A 23,319-nucleotide genomic window follows, 5' to 3' on the forward strand; every position below is an offset into this window, starting at 1 on the left:
TTGTGGGAAGAGGCAGAGAGGAAGGAGTTAGGGAGGGACCACCACCATGCCTTTCTATGTGGCCATCCCTCCTCATCATGTGAGCTGGGCAACGTAACCTTTCACACCAAATGACTGACATTTCTCTGTGTGAATCTGAGAAGGTGAAGAAAGTGGTCTTTTCTCCAGGCTTCATAATTGGCAGCACAAAAACGACGTAGAACGCAAACACAGGTAATCAAAAATGTTTTAATGATTAATGTTCGGACCTTTTGCAACAGTGTGGGAATATCCAGATGAGCTAAGCACACTTTGACAGCACACTACCGAATGTTATAGTTTCTGTTTGAAATATGTAAAGACTTTCGCAAACTAGTACCTAGGAGGACATACATTTACAAATATACACATTCTAGATTTGATCAGGTAAATGTAAACAGATGCTGTGACTCCTTCCAAACAGAAAACCCACAAGACTAATAAGAGAACCACGCGGCTCCCTAAAATACGAATGTGCAAAATTAAAGCATGATATTTACATAAATACCAAACCAACAATTCGTTTATACATTGTCAATGACTTTCTAAGATGGTCACGAGTGGTTCAAGGAATATTTTTTCCTCCAATGGAGAAGACTGAATCCCAACACTTTAAAATGACACACACAATAGTCCGTATCTGTTTGACCACTGCCCCCTCTCAGAAGTGAGACATGACTTTACAAGCACTCGATTCTTTTTTAAACAAGCGGTTCTGAACAAACCTTCAGATTCCAAGCAGAAAAAAACAACAGGTGCTGTTAGATTTACATTAAACAAATGATCTCTAGCCAATTTCCCAGTTCTCTTGTGCTATAATATAAATATCTGTTTAATTTTATCTTACATTTTTCTTTTTTTATGGAAGTCCTCCCTCTCCCACTCCTTTATTAATTTTGGTAAGCGAGGCACATTTTAAAAGGAAGTTTGTGTCAAAACAGATAGCGGTACAGAAATCAATCTGCGTCTGGACCCTGGCAGCCATTGCTCACCTGTGGGAGGCTGTCAAATGGTACACAACCAGTCCTCCCGCTGGAAAAGCTGATCTCCTCGCTCTCACGAGTGGAAAGCAAAATGGGCTCTGTTTCCCACATGAAAACACTTAGCACTTCAGAAATGACACACGGCCTACTCATCCTACACACTCCCGAAAATCTTGAAGATAAAGAATATATATTTACGTTTCATCAAGGCTGCTTTAGCCCCCCGCCCCCTTTTTACATTATTAATAGTGGCACTCAAAATAAAAAAATAAGATCTGTTAAAAAGTTAAACTGACTGTTCCACTAGATTTGAGTCTGCCTGATTTAAAGCCAGTATTACAAAAGGTGCCGTTTCTGATTTCACACACACAAGTCACCTGAAAATGTGTCACACGCTAATTTCATCAATCACGGTCTTTGATTTTTTCTAATCAGAGCTATGGAAAATGAATCAAAACTTGAAACGTATCCTAATTTAAACTAGTAAGCTTTGGGCCCTGCTTTTTAAATTTTAAGGCATGTGTGTTTCTCTACTGTAACATTGTACAAATTTACAATCACATGCATGATCTACAGTAAAAATAAAAACACGACAGTTTGGATTACAGTGTTTTCAAATTGTGAATCACAATTCAGCACCTATCATGTTATAACTAATAAGGCAACAGCAGTGTCATATACTACAATAACACTCCCTCCGCGGCGTGGCGCAGGGGTCGGCGAGAGCCCAGAAATGTTAAAAATCTTATGCCTACTTGTCTAAATCTGTATACATTTCCTAGGGGTTTTGAAGTGGTGAAAGAGGTCCTACGTGAATCACACTATTGTAGGCCGGACTAGTTACAGCAGCTGTTAACGAGCATCGGGCACAACTCATACTGTGCTTACAATCAGACGACGTGGTGGGGAGGTTTGCAACTCTTCGGCCTCAATCCTTCCGTTGCTTCCTTGGCTTCACATTGTTTTCCAGGGATGAAAAGCTGTTGGTGTGTCCGTTGGCAGCGGTCAGGGACCCGTTCTGGTGGTCCTTCAGGTGCTCTTTCCGCCGGGAGGCTCCCTGCTTGTTGTAAGTCTGAAAGACACAGGGCAGATAGCAGCATGTGTCCGTGCTATGCGAGGCCGGCACCCTAACACTGACCTCGTTCCCCTCCAAGTATGTGCGAACCAAGGTACAGGGGAGCACAGGGAGGCGGAATCATGGCTGAGCTGCCAGGTGGCTGCTAGACACGACCAGGCGCTACTGCCCGGGCATCTGTGGCCTCTGCCCTTGCTCCTGATCTCCTGTGCCTGCCCTGGAACCAGATACTGCCTCCGGGAGCGGGTAATGGGAGGCAGGAGGACGGCAGTGGCTGTAAAGTGGTCAGACTCCACCGGAGATAATTGGCCCTAAGTGGACCCCTCTGTGAGCAAGGACCTGCATTACCTCATGCCCTTGGAAATGAGCTGAGCTGCAAACGAGAAGTGGATGTGCAAGAAAACTGGGACAAAGGGCAGATTTCTATCTATAGCTGATGGACTGAGATGGAGATTTCTTCGGACATTTAATTTAGCGGCGAGGTTCAGAGCAGCGGGGCTGTGAGACTTCTGGCTGAAAATCACCTACCACGTGTCTACCGCAGGTCTTAAGGGAAGCGACACAGGAACCTGCTGAACAGTTTTGCTTTCCCACATAAATCCCAAACCTCCCTTGCCCAAATCTAGAACTCGGGAGGTCCGGGACAGATTTAGCGTCTTCTACATTAGCAGGGACCCTCCGCTCCCAAAGGCAGGGGCTGCCCTGCCACTGTGACTGTTAGTGCCCACTGCCCAGAGTCTACCCGCCCCTTTAGATAAACAGGCGATGGCCTCTGCTGATAAAGCCCACAGCCCCACTGCCACCGAGGAGGGAGACTTACCTGAATGTAGAAGTTTGTGAAGAGAGTAATCAGGGAAATCATGTATCCGATTTGGAAATATAACCAACCAAGAGGGAACGAACATGGCCAGATGACCCCGCAGGTGGTCTGGATGATTGTCAGCACAAACTGAATCTGGGGGGAGAGGGGACACAGCTGAGCCTGGGGCACAGCTGTGGACACGGGGCCATGCCAGCCTGGCTCCCTCCCAGGCACCCCCCACTTGCCAATTACACTTATCTGCCTTTCTGTAGGGACCACAAACACGAAGCAGATATCAAACTCATCCCAAACTACCCAAACTACTGCCTTTCTGTCTTATGTACATTCTTCCTCCCCTCCAAGCTACACTTAAACCACCTTTCCTGCAATTCAGGGGATAGTTAACAACACTGTCTTGTGTATTTGAAAGTTGCTCAGAGTACTTCTTAAAGTTCTCATCACAAGAAAAAAAACCTTGTAACTACACGAGGTGAAGGATGTTAACTGGACACACTATCATGATCATTTCATAAAACACACATATTATCAAATCATTATATGTCAAACTCGTGGCCTGTGGGCTGCATGTCTCAGTTATTTGGCCTGTGTTAGTCTTTGAGTTTGACATGCTTGCTGTACATCTTTAATGTATACAATATTTTATGTCTCAATGAAGCTGGAGACAAAAAGAAAATGTTAAAACAACCACCACCACCAAAACACACACGGAAACTGGAGGGACAAATAGAGAGCGATGCAGGTTGCTTCTTTAAGGGAGGAAGGAGTGGGGCGCATGCTTAAAGAAACCAGTGATGTCACTGCAGAATGTCCCATCCCGCTGGACACGATCCTATTCCTTGTCTCTGTTCCCTGTAGGTTTGAAGGCTGACAAGAAGATTTAAACTCTTATCAGGACACAATGGGAAGTCCATAGCATGTTTTTGATGAGTAAATCTGGAAAAACATGTAGGAGTGCTTGGGAAACGGAGGCAGGAGTGTTAGAATGAAGTGTGGCTGCTGGAGGAGGCATCTTCAGGAGGAGTAACACAGAGGGCGGGGCTCTGCCCGCTGGATTTCGGGTCCAGCTACCGGTGTTCCTAAATAAAAGCTGGCTCCTTCTTTTTCTTCTTCTCCTTTTTAAGGTAAGAACTCTAGGCTGAGTCATAACTAGGAGAGGTGCTCAAAATAAACCTCAGCAAACTGCATGTGACCTTCTGCCCAAAGGGCAGAGCCTCCTAGGAGGCCGCTTCCCGGATCCCGTTGGTTCTTTTACATTCTGCTTCTGCGGGCCTGTGGCTGTGTGGTGCACACCAATCTCCTCCTCACTGCTCTTCGAGTTTAACGAGAAGATGAAGATGAAAGAACAATTATCTCTCCTGGGCAGGGGGTGGGGAGAGGAAGAGCTCACAAGGACTGCAGAGCCACCGGCAGGAGGTGATAATGAAATGCCACACACATCAAGGGCTCAGCTCTCTGATTTGTTTTCCCAGATTGTTATTTTTAAATACACGTACTGAAAAATCTCAGTTTTTGGAGGGATCTGAATCCGCTTGGTTTCTTTAGAAAATTAACAGGCAGGGCTGCGGGTATAATGTCTAAGTCCACCCCCCTCATCACCTCCCCCCAGCTAGTTATTGCTTCAGGGCCCTTATCTGCAAAATGGGGGTATTAACGTGACATCAGACTACTGGAACAATCCATGTCAAACTGCTTACTCAGACTTAGTATGAGTGCCCGACGTAGTCGATTCCACAAATGGCAGCGTGTATCCTTAGTAGCGATAGCATTAATGATGAGATTGTGGAAGAATTCAGGAGGGGACAGGAATAGGGATCTATAAGATACTGACAACTCGGGAAAGCTTAAGGAAAGGACGGTGAGAAATAAGCAGCAGGTGTGACAGCTGCTGGTGTCCTGGGCACAGTGAACCCAGGGAGGGGCTTCAGAGCACAGCGGGTGTCATTCTCACCCCAGGCGCTCCATCACCCAGGAGCTGAGAGGTCACCGCACCTGCCTTAGCAAATACCCTCGCTGCCTACTAAGCTGCAAGCACCCTGCATTCATGCCACTCCATGGCTCCTTCTCAAACTCCTGGGAACACAGACAGACAGCTTTCACTTTGGATTCCGGGTTATATTTAGAAAATACCTAGACACACACACACACACACATGCTTTGTGCACAAACTGAGAACACAGGACTGAACTTGAAGTCAGAAAATTAGCTTCTGGTCCTTATTATGCAACTCAACTGGCTGTACACCTGCTCTGCCCATGTTTAATTGGAACAAATGAGGAAGGGTGGGAAAGGCATAGGGAGGGTGCTATTAACATCAATCAGGCCAGGAAGGCAGCAAGAGCAAAGGAAGAGCTCTGTGACCCCGGCAGCGAGCGCTGGGGACAGAGGGTCACTCACCAGCTGCCCCTGCGTGATGTACTTCTTCCACCAGAGGTACGGGCGCATGGAAGGGACAGAAGACAGACCGTAGTATGAGTACATGAGGACGTGGATGAAGCTGTTAAGTGTGGCACCAAAATAAGCTGCAGGGACAGAGAGGGTTTGGAGGGGAGGATGCATCAGTGTTTTATACATAACAAGCAATACATCAAAACCCAAGGTTCTTTTTAAATCTGGAAATCAGAGGATTCTGAACAGGGGCCAGCAAACACTGCAGCAGCACTCCTCAGAGGTGCAATCGGAATTCACCTTCCACGTGGCCAGGCAGCCATCAGGGGCTCCAAGCACAGGCTCAGCTGTCGCTTCCAGGTAGGCATCTAACAGCTGCCATGAAAGCACCTGCCCTGCTAAGATACCAGAAGGCTTTGCCTCCAGAGCCTCACCCACTGCCCACTGCCCACTGCCCACTGCCCGAGGGAGCTGCTGCTCTCTGTGAGCCCAGGGCCCCAGGCTGCTGCGCTGAGGGCTGGGGAAGACAGTGAGGGCGCTGTGCTCAAAGCTGGCTGTCCCTGCACATGGCTGAGCGTTGTGGAGGCCTTTGAAGTCGCTTCCTAATTACTCCCCAGGACTGCAGCACTGAGGCCATATATTTTTATTGCTAATGCAGATAAGAGTCTAGTTCCTTAGAGATGAAAGGCCCGCCTTTATCGCATGATTTTTAATTTCCAGTAGGATTCACTTTTTTTTTTTTTTTTTTAAGACTCTCTGTTCTCCTCCACAGCAGGCAACCAACAGAGCCGCCTGGCTTTTCCTTGTGCAGTCGGAGGTGAACAAAGCTGGAATCAGGGAATGAGTTTGTATCCCTGGCTACGACAGCACCTGGCTGTGTGACCCTGGACAAGTCACATTCGTTCTCTGGTTGTATCTCCTGGGCCAGCTTAAAATCTGTCATCCTGTAAGTTCTTTGAAAATGTAAAACACTCTTCAAAGGTAATGAGGTGCTGTTTCTGCGAGAAAGTTAAGTCAGTTTATCCTCAGCCACAGAGTATCGATGGTGAGAAAAGCAACAAGACTAGCGAGGGTTCTGTACCAACCCTCCTACCGTCTCAGTTTTCTCTTCAGCTGGAAGGAGCTGTATGTGGAAAGCCCTGTGCAGTATTAAAATTCTATGACTGTGTGACTCTTGGTAAGCCGACTGAATTAAGGGCAGTGCTATCCCAGGAGGAAAAAAAAAAGAGAGAGAGAATCAGCTTAAAGGTTCTCAGTCAAATCTGTCAGTGACGGATGACAGGAATTGGGACATTTGTGAGAACTCCCATGCTGAGCCCGAAGGTGACAACTTACTCTCTGACAGTAATAGGAGAGTTCCATCAAAAACTGTCCAAAGCCACCCACACCCTGCTCAACGTGTTTCATAGACTGTGAGGGTCGTGACATTAGAAAATGTGCGGATTCCCTGATGCAACGCATAGCAAAAGCTCTATTTCATAACTAGCCTTGCTCTCTGGCGCTCACTCCAAGGTGTGACTGCATCCTCCTGGCCTGCCCGCCAGTCAAACATCTTCCACGAGGCAGAGAGATACTAGAAATAACCTGGAACGGCAGCCCTGCTTGGCAGAGAACACTGTCTCTGTCTCTTAACATGCCCCAGGCTGGGGATTCATTATTTCGCTCCTTCTACCCAGATCAGCACAGACCATTCACTGAGCCAGGAAAAGCTCATGTCCGCATACTGAGCGCACAGGCCACACAGACTCTCGTGAGAAGCATCCCGGACACAACACTCGAGTGCTTGACCTAGAAATCTACGGAAACGGCTCCTTGTGTACGAGCCTTCGTTTCAACCGGGAGTTTCTGCTCACACCTGTCCCCAAGCCCTCCCCCTCCCCCCCCCACGTGAGACTCACAGTGGCCGCAGGGGACCCAGTTCATCACGAACCACCAGATGTTCAGCATGGAGGCGTGGTGGTAGACGTGCAGGACCGTGATCTGGTGGTTGTTCTTGCGCAGGATGAAGAAGAAGGTGTCCATGAACTCGATGAGTTTGGAGAAGTAGTACCACCAGAGGACACGGATAATCTAGGAGGAAGGCCGTCAGTGTTTCTCTGGGACATCTCCCCTGACACCTTTCCCGTCGCCCCAGAACCCCATGTTGGCTGGAAGAAGCCCGAGCGCCCTGCTGGCCCCTACAGACCTTTGGTTAAAGCCACTTGCCGGTCTCTCAGAAGTGGCTTTAACCAAAGAGCACGGCGTGGGCAGATTTGAAGTAAAGCGGGGGAGGTTTTAAAAGGGCCACTGACACCCTTCAAGACTCAAAAACAGGAGGCTTCATAGTTCGAAACACTGGAGTTGGCCCGTTGTCTTTGGAGCCTGCAGAGCCATCGGGACAGAAAAGCCACCTGAGAGGGGCTCCTGATTTCAGGGGCTGTTGTGGGGCAGGGGACAGGGCACGAGGCCAAGAAAAAAAAAGGAACTGGGACTTCCAGTGTCAGGTCCCCGCCCACTTGAGTGTCACAGGGTGCTCTAAGGAGGTGGAACCAGCCTTTTATATCAGAACAAACACGCAGCGAAAGAGTCAGAATCTGCCGGCCACCACGCAGAGGACGCTCGCTCAGAGGAATAGCCGTTATTCTATGATCCCATTTACAGAAATAATGTATAACTATGGGTAAATGCATGCATTTCCCTCCTGGAAAGTGTTAATAGGACTTCCTTTTGCAGAGAAGGAAACTTTAGTTTTCATTCTGTACCTTTACATGTTGTTCACATTTCATTATTATGTGTACACGCTGCTTTTTAAGGGTCTCTTAAAAATGTCAACAGGGGCCGAAACCGGTTTGGCTCAATGGATAGAGCGTCGGCTTGGGGACTGAAGGGACCCGGGTTCGATTCCGGTCAAGGGCATGTACCTTGGTTGCGGGCACATCCCCAGTGGGGGGTGTGCAAGAGGCAGCTGATCGATGACTCTCTCTCATCGATGTTTCTAGCTCTCTATCTCTCTCCCTTCCTCTCTGTACAAAATAAATAAAATATATTTAAAAAAAAAAAAATGTCAACAGGGAAGACCTGGACAGTGAGGTTATAAGCTGTTTTGTCTTTTGTGCAATTTTTTTTTTTTAAATTTGAAAAATGATTTAAAATAAAAAAAGACGGACAGTACCTTCATATCTGCTTCGCCCGCACTCCGTGTACCCTGACAGAAGAAGTTGTATTGGCCTTCCCATACTCCTGTCACTAACTAAAAAAAAAAAAAGAAGAAAAACCAATTACCAACACTATCAGAACATTAAAGCCCTAATCAATGAAAGTTCATTAGTTTCAGAATCACTGAAAATTGACCTTGGGCTGGCTGAGGCAAGTTTGCTCTGAGCAAAACACATAATGACAGGGGAGTGTGAATAAAGCTTAAGTTGAAACGACTTGAGCCTCGATTTCACAAGGGGTGGACGGGGTGAGAGGAGGAGTGTACCCGGGAGCGCTCCTGGCTGCAGTTCTCCAAGCTGCTTCTCTGCGTCCAACCAGAGTCACCCAAGGGCATATCGCTGGCAGGGTTTCTGATCCAGTAGCTCTAAGAATTCTGATTTCTAACAAGTGCTCGCACTTTGGGAACCACTGCTAGAAGTCTAGGGGTCATTTAGTCCAGCCTCATCATTGTTTCCTGTGGCCGTGTCATCTGCTGGATCCATGCATTAGACCTCTACAGACGGAGGAAGCTGTGCCCATTCCTCAGAATTCACCTCAGCACAGTGGGCAAGCACCCCAGAATTGGGCTGCACGCTCCACGGCAGCTTACTGTGGGGGCCTCAGTGTCCTCTTGTGCACACAACGAGGACACCTGGCCTAGACGAGACCCACAGACCCACTCCAGTGTTCCAGAGGAAAGGCCTGATTTGCCCACCCTGTGCATGTCCACTGTCCGCTACGTTCTAGACAAACACTCTTGAGATGCTCCTCTTTGTCCAGGTAAACTGCAGGTCCCTGCTTCCTCCTAAAGCCTAGGGCAGTGGTAGGCAAACTTTGGCTCTCGAGCCGCAGTTTGCCGCTCTGTTGACTAACGAGTTTGCAAACCACTGGGATAGGGGCTTAATCACAAGGAACAACAACAGCCTGTAATTATTGGAATCGAGAGTCTAGGTCAGTGGTCAGCAAACTTATTAGTCAACATAGCAGCAAACCACGGCTTGTGAGTTGCATGGGGCTCTTGAGCTACAGTTTGCTGACCAGAGGGAAGAGATTTGAGGTGGCCTGCCTTGTGCCTGATCTCATCCCAGGGTCCAACCCAAGGACTGGCCCTGGTGCTCAAAGTGTGTCCCCCAGTCCGCTGCATAAGCATCACATGGGAAGTTATAAGACACGCAAATTCCTGAGCCCACCCCAGAACTTCAGAACGAAATCTCTGGGGATGGACCATGAAGGCAGGGCCTCCAAGTCCTGGGTCACAGAACCTTTGAAAATATAATACTGTGGTTTGCCAAAACCGGTTTGGCTCAATGGATAGAGCGTCGGCTTGGGGACTGAAGGGACCCGGGTTCGATTCCGGTCAAGGGCATATCCCCAGTAGGGGCTGTGCAGGAGGCAGCTGGTCGATGACTCTCTCTCATCGATGTTTCTAACTCTCTATCTCTCTCCCTTCCTCTCTGTACAAAATCAATAAAATATATTAAAATAAATAAATAAATAAATAAATAAATAAATAAATAAATAAAAAGTGCAGTTCCAAGCCAGCAGCAGCAGCATCACCCAGGAATTAGTTAGAAATCACAAGCCTCACACCACACTTCCTACTGAATCAGAAATTTCTGGGTGTGAAGCCCGGCGGTGCAGTAATAGGTTGGCTGCTTCCCATGTGATCGGATGCAGTTAGGGGTAAGGACCACTAGGAGGAAGCTATAGTTCCCATTCTATTGTAGCTGCATAACTGGATCACCTGGGAGCTTGTAACAGTTGCTAACCTCTAGCCTCCTCCAGACCATTAAACTAGAGTTTTGAAGAGCCTTTTACACAGCTCTTGTTAATTCTGATATGTAACTAGGACCACTGGTTTCGAGCTCCTTAACTTCAAATAAGAAAGGATTCACATCTCAGTGCCTTGAGAAAGATGCAACTGAGAACACAGGACTCCAGAGACTCCCCCATGCCCCTGCCTTTGAGCAGAATTTAACTGGGGGAGCAGCTCCCTCAGGGAACAAAGGATTGCAAGGGTCTAAAGACACATTGCTAAACCTTCCCCAGTCTGACCTCAGCAGTAAATCCTGGCAGTGGGTGTACCCACTGAACCCCCTGCTTAGAATGTGACTGTTCTATTCACTTCTTTTTCGTGGCTTCCTTCTACGTTGTCATCTTCTATACATAAAAAAGCATTAAGAGTTAACACAGTGTTCCATGGACATAGGTCAACACAGACTTAAGAGGCATCACCGGAGGGGAGGCATCATTCTGTGATGGGAGCACTGTGATCAGGAGGCAGAAGAAGAGTGCCAGGGCCTGGAAAGCAACCTTCTCCATCCAGGCATCCCAGGACAGCTAGTCCTTGGTTGTTTTTTTACTGTAAAAAGGCAAGGTTGGACTAAATATCTCTAAAGGTCCCGTTCTAATTTTCTACAATCTCTATGTTAAGATTTCTTCATCTGATCTTTGAAAGACTAGCACCCACGAGGTAATTTATTAGAAGGTATATTATCTTTTTGATCTTATACAACTCTCTAAAGTTATGGCCAGGTAAGCATACTACATTCAGCCCTATCAGAAGTCCCAGGAATCAAGATAAAAAGCCTGAGTCCAAAGTGCAGTTGGGAGAGGTTTTACAACTAAGGATAGAAAGAAGAAGCCACATCAAGACTGACAGGAGGGGCAGAGGCATCGAATGGGTTGGTCTCACACCCATGTGTGGTAGATAAAAATCAGGAGGGATAGCTTGGCTGCAGAGGTCCCCCAGAGGAGCAAGGGTCCCAGCCCCACAACAGTCCACTCCCCCACCCCCCACCCTCCCCACCCCCATCCCAAGGCTTCAGAGCTGGGAAGAGAAGTCCCCATAACTTTGGGATGTAAAAACCAGCAGGGATTGAGGCTGAGTGAGACGGAAGGCTTCTGGAGTCCCAGGCAGTTCCTCTTAAAGGACCTGCCCACGGACTTACTTAGACTCAACTCCCTCTGAGCTCCAGCTCTGGAGAGCAGCTTGAAAGGCACTGGAGACAGACAGGGAGGAAGTGAATTGTCTGGCTTCAGGGTGAGAAGCAGATGGGCAGCTTTTTCCCCAGACAGAAGTGCAGATAGAGTCTGTTGCTCCTTTGCTGAGCTCTTTCCCCACAGAGCTGGTAGGCAGGTACCATTTCTGAGTCTCCAACCTGGCTCACACTGTTTGCCCACCCTGGTGATTCCCCGAGACCCCACCCACTCAAGCTGTTTCCAGTGGCTTTTTCATACAAATGGCCTGTGTTGGCTCATGCTTCAGACTTTCCTAAAATCTCTCAAGCAAATATCTGGCCTTGGTGTGTCCAGGACCTCTTGCTAAGTGGCCACAGGCCCAGCACTAGCAGCAGCCAGCCTTGATTTGCAGCTAGGCCTCCCCTGCAAATCTGAGAAAAGTGGCAGCCATTTGCAGGACCCTCATATCTCTGTTCTTTTTCTCCTAGACTCGAAGGTACCCCATGAGACTTGCAGTCAGGAGAGCAGTGGGCAGCAGCACCTCATCCAGGCTTACTCCCTGAACCTATCTCCAAGGCCCCCCTTTTTCTCTGTCTCTCTCCTACTGCCTCTTCTACCTTAACTTATTCCCCATAATCCCACTGACATCCCAACCTCAAGTGTGGACACAGGTCATTTGAGGGGTCTGTTAACTCGAGCAGAAGGCACTCTCTGTCACATGCCTTCTTTTAAAAAGTCTTTCACAAGGAATCCAGGTGGGACTGCCTCAACTCTAAGCTAATTAACCTAAAATCCTATTTGCTCCCCTCATAAATGACAACAAATCCACCTAAAACACCTGTAGGAGGCTAAAGAACTCAAACTTAGGTCTTGGGTGGTGAACTGAGCATAATGCAAGTACACAAACCAGAAGCTTCTCACAGGCCACCTCACTGCCGAGCACACCACGCTTCTATCTCGGAGGCTCCTGCAGGCACTCCACCAGGCTTCACTGCAACACTCCCTGGACCGATCATTGCTGCCACTCAAACCAGAGGATTCTGTCTCATAACCCACTGGTGACTCCCCACGGACTTCAGAATGAAACCCTAAATCCTACGCACAGTGTTCAGAAATACATGTTCTTCCACAGTGATCCTCCACGTTAATCCTTCTCCCTGGCCAACAGCAGGCCGGACCCACCTCCCTCTTCCAAGCCTGTCTCTCCTTAGCCATTGCACTGGACCAAGGGAAAGAGCGCAGGTGTGGGCACTAGCCAGAACAAGGCTAACTCCTCGCTGAGCAACTCCGTTTAGCTTGAAGGTATTTTAATCTCTTTAGGCCTCAGTTTCCTCACTGTTCAAAGAGGATAAAAATAATAGTCCCGCCTCTTAAGGCTGAGAAGTTAAGGGGATGGAGTGAGCAATGCTTCTCTTATCCCACCTGGAATGCAGGGTAAGCACAATCAATGTAAGCAACGACCTTTCCTTTCTTTCTTTAATATATATATATATATTATTGATTTTTTTACAGAGAGGAAGGGAGAGGGATAGAAAGTTAGAAACATTGATGAGAGAGAGATATTGATCAGCTGCCTCCTGCACACTACCCACTGCGGATGTGCCCGGAACCAAGGTACATGCCCTTGACCAGAATCGAACCTAGGACCTTTGAGTCCGCAGGCCGCCGACACTATCCACTGAGCCAAACCAGGTAGGGTGACCTTTCCTTTCTTCCTTTCAGCTGGGATGCTCTGCAACCACGTACCCCATCTGTAGCTCTCAAAATCCTTTCTACCCATCAAAGTTCAGTTAAAACTGTTTGCTTCCTGACTACTCCCTTCAGCCCTCCAGGCTGCTGTCCATTCTTCCTCCAAGCTCACTCTGCGTGACTCGTACTTACTTGCTCACATGCTCCCTTTTAAGCTCTAGTTCATGGGTCTGTTTGAAGCAGCTGTGCAAGAGCTCAGCAGTGCCTGTGGCTCCTGCCTCCATGGAACCCAGCGCAGCGTGGGCACTGTGACTGAGGTGCCCAACAAGTATTAGCGGACCTACTGGCAGCAGTTCAAGGTGCTGCTCTTGTCCCCCAGATCCAGGTCTCATGTTTAATTTATAGGAGAAAAAAAAAAAAGGCTTTGTTTTTGCTCTGCAAATGGAGGAACTGGAATACAAGAATGTGTCTCAATGAGGTCTGAACGTGACAAATTTCTGAATTCTGTTCACAAGATGAAGACCAGTGGAAAGTTCAATTCTTAAGTATCTGTGGCTTCAGAAGGGTTAGAATAGCAACACCCGAGGACCAACACCTGAGTTAAATTTTACTCATCTAAGAGTCTCAGAGCATCCTCCATAAAGTGGCCGGTACAGGGTCCTCTCCCCCCATTCCTGTCAGAAGGAAACCACACAGTTCAGGGCTTTAAGACCCAGTGGTGACTCATGACTGTGAGTAACAGACCCCAGAGGCTTTCCCAAGCAAAGAGCTGGCCTTCCCTCCAGCCCTGCGAGCAGACAATGCTCCAGACAACATCTCATCTCTCGGCCACTCTTTCCCTCCAGGGCCCAGGCCAGGCTTCTTTCCAAAGAGCTGCCTTGGTGGGTCGCTGGAAATTCACCGCAGGGGGGAGAGGGCCAGGAGGCTGCACAAAGGTGAGGCTTCTGGGAATCAGCTCAGAGAGGGCAGGACCGAGCTCCCATGGAAGAGGCCACAGGGAGCAGCTCCCACTACCTGCCCAGGTCCCTGGATACCGCTGACCACTCCAGGGGAGCACCCCACTCTCCCTGGCTTCTCCCAGGTAACTGAGATACACAGCATCACGCCATCCACATGTGCTCTCTCCTTCCTCAGAGTAAATAAAGCAAGCATGAATCAGGCCACAAGCATGCGGAGAGCTATGATTAACACCCGGCGAGAAGCTTTCTTCTCTTTGTGAGAAACACTCGGTAACCAAAGGTGGTTTCATGCACCTTGTCAATTAAAGAAGTTAGGCGGGTACCACAGCTGGGTCTGGGATGACGCAGTTCATGGAGTGAGTCATTTCTACTGCTGAGAGTTGACTTTTCTCAACGGACACCACATTTAACCACAAAGGAGGTATAACCTTTAGCATGATAGATATCCATTTCTATGGTCCCTTCCGGAATGCTACCAAAGCAGCTCCAGGAACAAGGTCATTTGAGACACTTAAAAAATCAGCAGGAAAATGTCGTCCTGGGTGGCCCTTATCAGTCATTCCCCACAACACCCCAAGATGCCAGAGCAACAAGATAACTCCTTAGGTGATAAGGCTTAGTGAGCTGTGTGGGGATTATCCCCTACATAGAAATGCAACAAGAGGCAATGAGACAATCCACACTGGCATTCAAATGTATCGAGGGACATTCCTAAGCAATACCACCATGTGTGTGGGGTTGACAACTGGTTTCTATGCGAACTTCCAAGGGTATATTTTTAGACCTAGTAGAAGCTCATGTTTTTCATAAGGAAACGGAGGCAAGAAAGGGGTGGCCTGAAGTTAGACAGCTTCATGGAAGCACTGCTGGGACCAGCACCCAGGAATCCTGATTCTCAGCACAGATGCAACGTCACACAGTGGTTCCTAGCTCCCTTGCCTTTCTCTGTCTGAATGGGAACCCTTCATGCACAGTGTGGCTACTCCATCCATGAACAATTCTGTGGAAAAGTAGACCTTTAGCTGCATCTTTATCTTCAGCAGATGCTTGGTTTAAAATTAACCACCAGCTCCTCCAAAAATTAAATGTACCTATTCCCTCTAGGGTTTAGCTGGCCAATCTCGGCAGTGCCTACGGAAGAGGGTCAGGTCAAAGCATGTGGTTTTGAATTTCAAACTGTTCATGTCCGGAGCATAGCATGCTCAGTAAGATAATTTTATACCAGTGACCTCCAAAAGTGTGTTACTCCCCTTATGGCGAGGAACACCACTGGGTTAAAGCTGAATGGAATACTCTTGGTTAAGTCATAAGGAGAGGCTCTGTATACTGGAGAATTCTTTAGAACAAAGCACAAAGAAACAGCTTGTCTTCAAGCCCAACCTGGAACAGGTATGTCTGGCATCTCTCCCTGAACTCCAGGCCTGGCCCTCTTTGCTGGCAGTCCTTTTCTCCCTGCTCGGGCCTCCTGAGAGGTGGTTTCAGGCAGGTTGCTTCCACATACATGGCAAGAAGCACTTATTTTATATGGCATGGGGGGTGGTAGTGGCTGGGGAGAGAAACACCTCAAGCGGAGACTTAACTTTTTGAGGCAGCGCTGCCCAATGGTTTGGGTCCCAGGTCCACCCAGGAGCTTTCTCTCTGTAGAAACGGGGTAATAATAGCGCGATGAACATTTAATGAGTCAGCCCAGCACCTGGTCTGAGGCAGGCTTTATAGAAGTCTTTGCTAAGAGTCTAACCAAATGATAGCAAAATAGCTTTCAACACTCAACAGCCCATGACGAGGTTTGAAGTGGGGCTGCTCCTTCCGTGGCCAGAAGCCCCAGCCAGAGCATCCTTTGCATAATTTAAAGAGAGACCTCCAGCCCAATGACGGGCCTTGCAGGCCGGGTTTGCTTCGGCTGAGGGTTTGCAGAGTGATGTGCTCCTGTTACAACAGCCGCACAGCTGTGTTACCACAGGTTTGCAGGGTCAGTTTAGAGGAGTCTGGATGGGCTTTGGACCAACCCCAAGCTGCTCTCTACGGGAAGGCATTCCTGACTGTTCCCCTGGGTGTGAGGGGTGAGGAGAAAGCTGTGGGGCCACAACCTTCTTTCCATTCTCCCCGCGGGTATGGCATTCCCTCAGGGCAGACCCAGGCTCGAGAAGGGGCAAGCAACAGCGGATTCTGCTACTCCCCGGGAGGGTTCTTTCTGAGCAAGGGATTTCAACTGTTACGGGAACTGTGGGAAGTATTTCAGGCAATGATCAGGCCTCGGAAGTATTCATCTCACCAGATGTTTCAACTTTTCTGTACCTCTCTTACTTGGGAAAAAAGCAGAATAATAAACATCTTTTTCGTAGGATTCTGGCAAACAAAATAAATTTTTCTTATAAAACTCAATAATCAATTTTGCAAGGTTTCTTCAGTGTTTTTCCAAATGTCATTTTCCCACAATAACGTATCTATTTTAGGAAAGCCTGAAGGGAAAGAAAAACAAGACCCTTCAGAATGTAATGTTTCCAGAGTAACTGCTCTGTGGTTCTATCGCGGTGCTCAAAGCCCAGGCCCTGGGAGGAACTCCTGTCAGGTGCCTGGGGAGCTCCTTTCACAGCATGCATCCCAATTACAAAGGCTATGAAGCACAGGCAGAACACTCAGCCCCTCACACGCTCAGCTTCTTTCATCTTGCCAATAATGCAGCATCAGAAATCTTCAAAAGGATCTCAGAAAACCCTGAAGTCTGGTCCTAGCAAGGCGGCAAAAGGAACAAAAGCAAAACCAACTCCCCCACTGTTGACAAACACAGAAATGCTACGTGAATCACCAAAAAACACCAACGGCATTGATGCCTAATTACAAGGTGATGTTTTCCCCCAAAAAAATTATTCTGTAAAGAGGAAGTTAGTCCTTTCAAAATCTTTCTTTTATTTCGGAGGACACATTTACCTGAGATGACCCCAGCAATTGCTAGTTTGAGATGCTTAACAGAATGCCCAACAAACCATTTAAATGGTAAAGAAATTTAATGTCGATTTAATATTTATTACCAGAGGCATGGCATCACAGACATAGCTGAAAGAAACTTTTTTAAAGAGTATTTTTAAAAGCAATATAGCAATGGTTCAGTTTGGAGGTCACTGTCTTACATCTCTATCATGTAGAAAAACAATGTTTCATGTTATAGAATGAAAAAAGAATGAGAAATGAACTTTTAGAAAGAAAATATAGTCATTGAAACTAAAGATGAATGAAATAACAGATTAGACAAATGAAAGTATGAGTAAATTAGAAGAATGCAGAAGAGAGATAGAAAGCTACAAAAAAAACACAAAAGAGAGGGCATGTGGAGTCTGAGTCCCACACGTGGAGCTGGAGGAGGCACTGGAGACGGAGGGAGAAAGGTGGTTAAGGAGAAGATTCCAAGTACTTTCCCAAATTAATGAAACACATTCTCAGACTTCAGACACACAGCCCCAAATGAGGTAAATAAAAATAGATGACTAAGCACACTATTTTACTTTTAAATGCAATTTAAAAATACCTGGAAAGAAAAAGATGACCTACAAATGTACAAAAATGAGACTGCAGCATAATTCTCTGGAAAGTGCTCAGGAAAAATGATTTAGAATTCTACACCCTGCTAAATACATAAATACAAAGCATAAATACAAACAAAATGATGTCAAATAGAAACTCATAGAATGTATCCTTTACAAAAAAAGAAATACTTCAAAAGGAAACTGAACCTCAAAGTAAAGAATGGATTTCACAGATCAATAGTCAGAGGGGAAAAAATCAGTAAGCATTGATTGTGATAATGATGGTTGGTTAGGACCTTAGGAAAAGGTCGAACTAAACACTTGCTAACAATAACATGGAGGATGGGGAATCAGAGATGAACTTTTCTAAGCTTCTAGTATTATTCAGGAAAATAAAATCACTTTAGACTTTATTAATTTAAGAATGCATGTTACGCAATGGTTAGAGCACTGGCCCACATACCAAAGGATCCCAGGCTCCATTCCTGGACATGGGCACGTATCTGGGTTGTAGGTTTGATTCCCAGCCCGAGTTGGAGTGCATGCAGGAGGCAACTGATCAATGTCTACTTCTCTCTCTCTCTCCATTTTCCTTACACTCTCTCTCTCAAAAAAAACAAACAAAAATAAAAAAAACCCACAACCCCCCCCCCCCCCAAATCAATGGAAGAAACATTCTTGATGAGGGTTAACAAAAAATAAAAAAATATGGGTAACTAATAGAATTAGATGAATAGCTTTTAAATCAGTAAAATAAAAAAATATAAAATTCAAAAGGAAGCAAACCAAAAAAAGAGCAAAGAAAATATGTACGCACACACAAAAATGACAGAAATTATTCCAAATAATTTATATGCTACATGAAAATGGACTAAATTTCCCCACTAAAAGTCAAGAGACTGACAGAATGGGTCATTAAACTCCCATATGAGTATCTGGTAAAAACAAAACAAAACAAAACAATCACATTTGCACAAGGAGACATATCCAAGGATATTCAACATATCTTTTAATTGGAAACCTTATGTCCATTAAAAAAAAAAAAATCACAGATAAAATGGTATAAGAAATTCTAACACTGAAATAACAGAGAAGTTAAACCAAATATATTAACCTTCAACATGGATTTATCTCAAAATATGCCAAATGAAAAACGTTATTTGAAAAAGAATATAAACAGTATACCATTTATGTAAATTAAAAAAACTATCTCAGAATATACTATATATTGTCATGTATACATACATATATAGTAAAAGCATAAAAATATATCCAGAGAAGAAACATATAAACTTTAGAAGAAAGATAAATGCATTTTGTAATGTTTTCTTTTACAGACAAAAAATTCAAACCAATAAGAAAATGTTAATATTTGTTAAGTGCATAGATTATTTTAGTAGTTCCAAAATTACAAATTAATGTGAAAACTGCAAAGAGAAAGAAAGAATAGGTTTTGGATCTGTGCCAATCTAAATGCATAGCTGTCAATCACTGTTTTAAAATTACACTTTAAAAGCCTGAATGTGTGTGTGTCAGAGAATTCTCACAACATACACTTCTAACTGCAAGGGAATAAACACATATAAATACTGAAAAAATAATCTTTTTGTAATCTGTGATTTGTCTTTGTTAGATAAAGTAAACTGTGGTTCTGGCATTTGCTTTCCTCTATCCCTGTGGTTGGCAAACTGCGGCTCGTGAGCCTCGGTTCGCCGGTCTATTGACTAATGAGTGTGCTGACCACTGCTCTATCCTAATGCTTAGGACACAGCAGGTGGACCATACCAACAAGGGAAGAAAAGATGTGGAATAAACATTGTCAGGATGGTCATCCTGCAAGCCTGTGATCTGTGTGAGAGGACTCTAATGGGCACATCCACCACAGCCTTTTAATGGAAAAATGTGTGTCACATTCCTTGGGAATGGGAAAGCAAACTACGCTGAAAAATCATGCCTGTAGCCAAGTCCCCTCACAGCTTCACAGAGGAAATGATCCTTGAATCATTCTCAAAAATGAATCGAGTTCTCAAAAATGAGATAGGGCTGTCAAACTGAGATGGGCCTAGGTCAGAAAGGAGGAGGGGGCTTTTAAGGGGTAGGGACCAAAGAATTAAAGAGCCTGGTGTTGGAGGGGGCAGGGGCAGTCGAGTAGAGCTGGGCATAATGGACAGGTTACGAAAGCTCAATGGTTCCTCCTAAGGAGAGATTAGCAGGCAGTTCTCTCGGTTCAAAGTCGTGTGGGCTGTGCAATACTAACCCCCGCAGCTATGGAAGAGTCCCAGGATCAGTGCAGGGAGCAGGCTGTAACAAATCAAGCACTGAGTTCCCCTCTGCTTAGTGGTGAGGACGAGGCAAAGAGAAGATAGCAGACACACCGAATGGTTCCACATCAGGACAGAGCGGCTGCCTAAGTGGGAACCTCATGCTTGATATGTGCGCACAAAGGAGTCAGAAGTAGCTCAGACAGCTTGCTGGGTGGGCCACGGGAAATGCAAGTGCTGCCTCATAATTTGGAAAAGCCACAGTTCCCCATGGGGTAGGTGGGGATTCCCAATCAGAGTTTGGGACAAGGGGAAAGACAAGTAGATAGTTAAACAAACAAATACATATTTTATTCACATGAAATATGCTCTGACTCTCTGAGGATAGAAAGGAACACAAGGTTTTTATGTTTGCTACGGGGGAACTTTTACAAAGCTGAGTTAATGCAAACTAAGTTGTTGGAATTTTTTATAATTTCAATTTTTATTTCTGAATAAGAAATAAGATCATTATTGATTGTATCTTAGACAACCCCTAATTTAACAAGTAAAAGCTAAAAGTCTTGCCATAAACTCCTATACTTTCAATCTAAAACATCTCGCTGTTCAAATATACTTCTCATCAGGGATCTTATGACCTTTTTCCTGGAAATAAGCACTAAATTCATGAGATAAGTAAAAGTAATGCCACAATTCTCTTTTTAATTTTCTTCCTAACAAATGCATAAACTATGAACAAGTCTCCTTTCTTTCTACATTTTAAACTCAGTTACTCGATTTTAAAACTGTCATGTATTTACCTTGTTCTAGAAATTTTACAGTTTCTGTGATTACCCACCATTTCCTTTTTATCTCTTTTCTTTCAAGATTTCTCCTGGTCTGCTTTAGTGACAATCCTTTTTGTCTTAACCTAGAACTTGCAAAAGCAGGTGTGAATTCACGCCACAGGATTAAATAAACAAAAATATCAATGACTAAACATTTATTTTTAAAATTCTTTACAGACCCAAATATGTAGATAAGCAAAAGGGTCAAGATTAACGATCATGACCATGTCAATTGTGTGACCACAGGCAAATGACTCTAACTCTTGAGATACTTCTCTGAAACCAGGCCCGCTGGGCTCCTCGACCAGCTTATTCTGTTCTACAGCTCCCTGGCTGCCCTCCTGCTTTAGTAGTCCCTAGAATATAAGTACTGAGCACAAAAGGAAAAACCGTAGTGAAAATGAAGTGAAAAAACCTGACAAACGATATGTTATAGTATTTCTGATGAGTTTATGTTAGTACAGAGGGGGGGAAAAGCCAAGTGTAACTATCGTTATCGGTACTGAAATCAGTACCAGGGCTGATTTCAAACTCAGGCATATCTGATCTGGGTACAGTTTATAATCTTAATTTGATTTAAGGAATTATTGCTTCCCCCCTTATCTAGGACTTCTCTATGTATTTTAAATTGTGAGTTAAATTGTTATTTTTCGTCTCTGTATATTTCTTAAACCTCCATAGTCAATGCACAGGTACCGCTCAATGCCTTCTATTGTGCTCATGAAGCGGTCAGAAGAAAATCTATACTTATTATAATGCTTCACTCATGTATACAAAGCAGCAATTTATGCAGCACTCCCCCCCCCCCCCCCCCCATATCAAGAAGTGACCTGTTTAAGAGAGGTTACATGATGAAGCTACTGCTCTATCGTAGGGTCAGAGAAACATTCAAGGCACCAGGCGCTTATGTTCTATAAGACTTAATCATCTTACATATTTATTTTCTCTAGACGATTGCTGTATATAGTAAGAAACCCAGTGAGAGCTTTCTTAATGAAATAGCTCATGCATCTATCAATTATGAGGAAGTAAACGGTTCAGCCTAAAAAGCCTGCCATCTGGCTGCGGTTGTGTCCCTGGGACCCAGAGATGTGCGGTGCTGGGGCCTGGAGTCCCTCCTGCGCACTGGCCCTGCCTCCAGTCCTGCCATCTCCACCTTGCAGGCGAATTAAACTGCCTCTGTTCTAGAACAGGACAGAAACAAAGCAAACGAGGAGTTGCACGCATCTGACAGAGAGTCAAGCATAAAAGTAATGATAGTAGCATCTAGCGTTCTAGTCACAAAATCGTTACCATGGCTTATGAAATACGTGTGGGAGAACAAGACACAGACCTCCCACAGCTACAAAACCTCTGATGATCAAATGCAATGTTTCCCAATAGCTTATACACCCATATCCATTCTCATACACAGTCAGCCACTCGCAGACAGGGAGACATCACGGCCTGAGGCTGACCCCAAATTTATTCTTTCTCTAAACACTAATTCTAAGATTTGTATTCAGCACTCCCTTCCTTTCCCCCTTTATCTTATTCATTACTCCTTGGAGAGTTAAAGTCATAATAAGAGGTCAAAAATATGAACAGGACTGTTTAAAAGTGTCTGTTTTATGTATGGCTTAAATCTCCACCCCACAGATGTAGCAATAGTTCTGTGTTGTAAGTCTGAAAAGTGGTCCTTCCCCTAAAACTGGGCTATTGTGCTTACCACTGGAGGGCAGCCCTTCCCCCCCTGCCCCCACCCTCCCGCAGCTTTTAAAGGCTGTATCCTTATACCTTGCAAAATAGGAAGGACATAGTATCGATTCTGGTTTGTCTTTCATTTTTGTTTAAGCTACATTTGACTTTGAGATCATCAATGTGGTCTCCAACATTCCAGTTATATAGAAGAAATAATTGGGTCTGAATATATGCAGACCATTCAAACCTTAACACAGATCTATCCACTCTTCTTAGCTTTTAAAAAATAACTTGTCAAGTCTCAAACCTGTTTACAGTTATCAGATCGGGATGGAGGCTGACTTACCACAAACACAACCAAACACTGGTAACACCCACTTCCTTCCTCCCCACCCCCAAACAAGAACCATCTATTAAATACTTATAATAAAATGCTCACAGATCAGTTTTTCACGTTTTGTTCATTTTCCACTCTGTATTCTGCTCGCATAAGAGTAGTTCTGAAATATTTATTTTACTTCTAAATATAATAGGAAACATGAGAATCAATAGCAAAGGCTTCTATTTCACATATTCCAGAGGGCAAACAATGCTGGCATTTGAAATATCAATTTCAAACATACTCAAAGTGTACTAATGAACCTACTACCTTCTTCATTTAGGAACACAATTCAGGATAGCAATATGAGCAGAGTTAAGGGAGAGGAAGCCCGTGGTAACCTCAGACCTACCTCACAGAACATATAGAGAGACAGCAAGGTGAGCCCAAGGTTATACACCACTAAAATTCTTCGGCAAGCGAGCGGCTGCCTGTTCTTCATGTATTTGGGGCCCAGCCACACAATTAGTAAGTATATGGTGGAGCAGATGAAAGTAGGTATATAATTGTCCAGAAGAAACCATCCTTTTACTCTGGTATCTGAAAAATAATAAAGGTACAATAGTAAGTGATCACCACAACAT

At 45.3% G+C, this 23,319-nt stretch overlaps 1 protein-coding gene across 1 annotated transcript in view; it reads right to left on the reverse strand.

Annotated features, from left to right (window-relative positions):
* Nucleotides 1–208: 208 nt before the first annotated feature.
* The window catches only part of ELOVL5 (ELOVL fatty acid elongase 5), a 78,616-nt gene continuing 55,505 nt past the window's right edge, over nucleotides 209–23,319 (reverse strand). Inside the window, exons 3-8 of the mRNA XM_084889474.1 lie at nucleotides 23,088–23,275; nucleotides 8,436–8,513; nucleotides 7,183–7,354; nucleotides 5,294–5,418; nucleotides 2,897–3,031; nucleotides 209–2,073 (exon numbers count right to left, since the gene is read on the reverse strand). Coding sequence (XP_084745600.1) covers nucleotides 1,930–2,073; nucleotides 2,897–3,031; nucleotides 5,294–5,418; nucleotides 7,183–7,354; nucleotides 8,436–8,513; nucleotides 23,088–23,275 — 842 coding nt within the window. The 3' untranslated portion in view covers nucleotides 209–1,929. The remainder of the gene's footprint in view (nucleotides 2,074–2,896; nucleotides 3,032–5,293; nucleotides 5,419–7,182; nucleotides 7,355–8,435; nucleotides 8,514–23,087; nucleotides 23,276–23,319) is intronic.

This window comes from Pipistrellus hanaki (genome assembly GCF_964339955.1).
Source record: "Pipistrellus hanaki genome assembly, chromosome: 7".
Taxonomy (NCBI): domain Eukaryota; kingdom Metazoa; phylum Chordata; class Mammalia; order Chiroptera; family Vespertilionidae; genus Pipistrellus; species Pipistrellus hanaki.